We start from the raw sequence: 5061 nt of genomic DNA, 5'->3' as shown, positions 1-5061 counted from the left end.
ATCCACTGATTTCATTCAATCACCTGTGAGAAGCAGCCGGAGAGGATGAAGAGCATGCAGGAGGCTGAAGAAGAACATGATGATGATGATGATAGTAGTAAACGACCTCCCTGCGACGCTGCTTCTGTCTTTGACGGCGCATTGTCGCCACCTGCTGGACAGATGAGTGAGCAGCAGCAGCTTTTGTTGCTTTATTTCTTCTTAAATAAGTCACTAAATTCATCTTCCTGTTTACTTCTACTCCGAGAAGTCAACCTGTTCAAACACATAGGTACACCTGTACATTCTAATGCAAACCAATGCAGCAGCTCTGCTATGAATTCTACTTTATGTTCTATTATTGACGTCATGGTGTGTGGTCGAGTCTTACTGGAGTCTATTACATTGGGAGGTGTTTCTAATGATTTGGGCCCTTCAATTAGCATGACTAAAACACTACAAACATCATGATGGCTCTATATAGAATAATATATAGTAACAAAAAGTAACTGACACTCCACAAGTAAATGTAATGAAGTAAAAGCACAATAGTTTCCTCTGACTTGTAAATTAGCAAAAGTAAAAGTAACATAATAATAGTACTGTGTTTTGTTCAAGGTAGTGATTCTGGTGAAGAAAATGATAATAATATGAATGTATATGTCATATTTTAGATAATGAGGGATGTTATTCTTCTGAAAATTTAAACATGAAAAGATGAAAAGTAGACAAAAGATCAACATTTCTGCTTTTATTTCCAGGTGTTTACGTCTGGATCCAATACACAACTTCTACCTTTTGTTTGAACCCATTTTTTCATGTGAGCCAAAGTATTGGACCACGTGACTGACAGGTGTGTTTTAGAGTTAAGAGGTGAAACCAACATGACTGATGAGACAAAGATGAACCTTTACCAAAGTGATGGGAAGAGGCTAATGTTTGGAGAAAGATAGAACCTGCTCATGATCCCAAACATACAAGTTCATCTGTGAGTGGAGGTAATGTCATGGCCTGGGCTGCAAAGCTTCTTCTAGGACAGGCTCGTTAATCTTTACTGATGATGTGACACATGATGACAGCAGCTAAATGAACTCAGAAGTCTACAGAAATGTTTATCTGCCAATTTAAAGAAAGATTCAAACTAACCGTTCCGTCATCATGCTGCAAAGATAATGACTAAAAACACACAGCAAAGCAACAAAGAAGTTCATTAGTAAGAAGTAGAAGGATTTAGACAAGTCAAACTTAAACTCCAAAAACCATTTGACCTGCTAAAGAGGAGACTGAAGGGAGTAACCACCCAAAACAAACTGAAAGACGCTGCAGTAAAAGACTGGAAAAGTATCACAGAAGAAGAATGCTAATGTTTGGTGATGTCAGTGGGTCACAGGCTCGATGCAGTTATTGTAAACAAACAATTTGCAACTAAATATTAAGTCTTATTTACTTTTTACTATCATTACTATTTACTATTTTTAGTCAACATGTTCTAATACATTTGCTCACATGACAAATGGGTGGGTTCAAATAAAACGGTGCCATCTTCTAAGTTGTTTATCAGATCCAGATGTAAACACCTGGAAATAAAAGCTGAAATGTTGATCTTTTGTCTCATATTTATATTTTAATGTCAAATCCAGATGTTTTCAGTCTACAGCAAAACTAAAGGAACTGGACTCACGGTTCCAGTACTTTGGGAGGGGAGTGTACAAAGTAGTGGTATAAAATTCAAATTGGTCCTCACACTGTGGGCCATACAACAACAAAAACACACAGACTTTTTGCACATTTTATTGTGTTGTAGATTAATTTTAAAAATGAATAAAACGGCTCATCAAGCTGCACTCAACCCACAGTGACCCACAGAACACGTCTTTAGAAACGGCTGTAAATATATATATATACACATACTGGTTTTATTTCACACATGGCCTTTCAACACTTTCACTGACACTGTTCTTCAGATGTGTGTTTTTCTGGACAAGTTTAACAGTGACAGTGAATTTGGGGGTTTCAGGGTAGTTGCTGTGTCCAGACTGTATTTTACTCTCTTTTTATTCCTAACTCTCTACAGTTGAAACTGAAGAAAAGTATAATGAGCACATGGCTACACTACATACAGTACAGAAAGGAAAAATAACATAATCCTCCTCTCACAACATTGCGGTGTGTCTCACATACAGCAGTGAGTCATCAGTCAAATATTTTACATCATTCAGAATTTGGCCCAGTCGAGCTACAAAACCACGACAGCAGCAAGCATCCGCAGTGCACACATGTCCATCTGTGTCCCCTAATGAGGATGTCAGAGTTCATCGTGGCGCATTGGCTCCAGGCTTGGCTGGATGAAGACGCCCTCCATGGTGCGCCACCAGCTGTGCTGACTGGGAGAGCTCATGCCGTGCACCTCGCGCTGGCCGCGGATGGGGTGGCCATATTGCTCACCAGTCACGCTCAGGAAGACGTCAGTTCCCACGTGTTTGAACCGCACAGCTTCATCGCGTCCCCAGTGGACGCCGTCACATTGCACTGTCCACACATCCAGGTCGTCACCCTCACCGTTCTCCCCAAAGGCGCTGACCTCCTGCAGATGCACACACACACACGAGACAAGAGAAACTGGTTTGCATGTGGTGACAGCAGTAGTGAACAGAAACAGTAGATCTGTACAGAGTGTGGGGTGTAAAGGTCTACTCTGCTGCAGCCTTTACTGAAATGATTTGTCAGTAAATCCCATAGCAGACCAAAACCAATCATGAATGTATCTGACAAAATAGTACTATGTGTGTGCGATATACAGTATTTCAAACTATGCCATAACAGCAAATGTGTGTGCCTCTCACTCACCTGGTTGTTAGATAGGGGTGAGCTGAAGTGGTGTGAGTGGAGGTTTCGTCCAGTCTTCATGTGCATGATGCGGATGGCCTGACCACACTTGATGGCTGTCCCACGCTGACAAGGACGGTTGGGTTTTCCACGAATCTGCCAATAACTGTTGGCATCGTCTGCACTCTCCACTCCGGTTACAGACTGCTGTCCACTACCTACACAGTGACATGGAGACCTGAGAATGTTTACCGACGTAGACTTCAGGTTGTTAAGATTTTTCCTTTTATTTGATTGATTTGTCTATATTTGTCCATTTACTTTTTAAATTTGTACATCATGTTTTAAAAGGACTGGAAAACACACACAATTCTTTCTAACTATGTGTCTAGTAGTATGTTATTCTGCAAGAACATAGTTATTTTTACTGGTGTGGGTCTCTTAATAACAGAACAGAAACAGCCTTTATTTGTCATTTGTCACATTTACATGTTACAGATGAAATTGGTCCTCTGCATTTAATTCATTCGGGGTTTGAACCCCGACCTTCTGTATCTAAGGCTGATGATCTACCCATTGAGCCACCAGGCCGCCTGCCTGAATAAGTACCTGTTCAGGTTTGGAGTCAGGGTCGCTCTTCATCATGGCTACAATACTCAGTAGAGATAGAAGCATTCATGCTTTTGTAGATCATGGAAATTAAAAGTGTGTGACTTTTTTAGAATAACATGCTTTTAGAATTTTTACTGTACCCACACGCCAGTCAGGCTGTATCCGGCCCTGCTACTGTTTCGTCTGTGGCTCAGTTCCACTGAAGGTTTATTTGCATTCAGTCTGTTCATGTATCACATTTCGTTTCTCAATCTGAACGTGCACTCCCTATGCACTACATGTTTACTAGGTTAGTAAATTTAAAGCAGATTTGTGCATGAAACTAAGTAAAATATAGTAACCACTGACGACCACAGAGTTTCCATAGTGCCAAGTAAGCACAGGCAGCCAGATGTGATAGAGGAACTGAGGCCATTTACCGTTCAAAATCCAACCACATGATTCCTGTGGGCAGCTGCGGCATTAAATAATAACAGACCATGGTGGGAAACCAACAGGTGAGAAGGTGTGTCTATGGATATTACAACTCACAATGTGAAAAAGTGAGAATATCATCACTTTATCATTACATCATACTAAGAAAATATGAAGATTTTTATGGGCAATAATGCCATGCCAAAAACAATTAAAATACCGAATTTAGGTCATCATATATAGGCTTTTGGAAAATTAATATCATTTGGTGATATTAAGATAAGGGAAATTGTATTTCAATCTACGTATCCGCTCCCAACTGTATTTCAAGTGAGTTATGAGGATGTAATGGGCTTTACTTTGAAAAGCTTGAGCGGAAGCTTCATTGAAGCTCGGTGCTGTTGACACCGGTGTATAAAGTGAAATCTAGTTAAATTGATGCTCAAGGAGAATATATATGAAAGGTGTTTTATATTATATGCAGAAATGCGGGGGGTTTACACGTTTTACTCTCTGGACTCATATCAACGGCTTTCTTCCCGGTATCATCCATTGAAAAAATATAATGCCAAACTACATCGACAGAAATGACAGTTTCATTTATTTTGCTCATCGAGCAAAAGATAAATCTTCAAAGAAGTTACTTAAGATACCTCGGAAATCAGTAGTGCATCGTCCTAATTTCGGCTTAGGACAAACATGGTGAAAAAATATTAGTTTTGCTTAATTCAGTAATAGTTTTTGTTCACCTGTTCTACAGCATCATTTATACAGTACTCTTCCATCACAATGATTGCGTTGGGTGGCGGTCGAATAGGTATCATATTACCAGTAAAGATTAACGTTTGACAGAAATAAAAGTATATCGAATAACGTTTCCACATAATAAACACATACAAGGCCTTGTGTAAGTGTGTACTGTTGTCTATTAATCTTTGCGCACCAGCAATGCAACTTTATGCATCTTCTGAATAAAATTAAAGAATTATTATTTAATTATTAGAAAAATCTAACAATGTCTGTATATATGTACAGGTACTCGGGGTTTATGGTGATCTTACCTGAGCCGTATTTAACATCGTGGGAATGTAGACGGACGTTGTGTCTGGTGTTGAGCAGTTTTATCAGCGAGCCGCATGTAACATAGTTGAGCTCCGACTCTTTCCCTTCAGAGTTTGACCACAGCAGCAGAAACAAAATTGACCTTGAAAAAAACCTGGACAGCGTGAG

General features: G+C 39.7%; 1 protein-coding gene across 1 annotated transcript; it reads right to left on the bottom strand.

The window, feature by feature from the left end:
* Nucleotides 1-1756: 1756 nt before the first annotated feature.
* sdf2l1 (stromal cell-derived factor 2-like 1) lies at nucleotides 1757-5061 on the bottom strand (the record flags this gene model as incomplete). The annotated part of the gene is made up of 3 exons (XM_026342953.1): nucleotides 1757-2563; nucleotides 2827-3023; nucleotides 4893-5061. Coding segments are annotated over 3 exons (645 nt in total), but the record flags the coding sequence as incomplete, so codon positions are not given.

This window comes from Anabas testudineus, chromosome 9, assembly GCF_900324465.2.
Source record: "Anabas testudineus chromosome 9, fAnaTes1.2, whole genome shotgun sequence".
In the NCBI taxonomy this organism is placed as follows: domain Eukaryota; kingdom Metazoa; phylum Chordata; class Actinopteri; order Anabantiformes; family Anabantidae; genus Anabas; species Anabas testudineus.
Note: the sequence above shows the minus strand (reverse complement) of the source record. Positions and strands in the feature narration are given on the sequence as shown.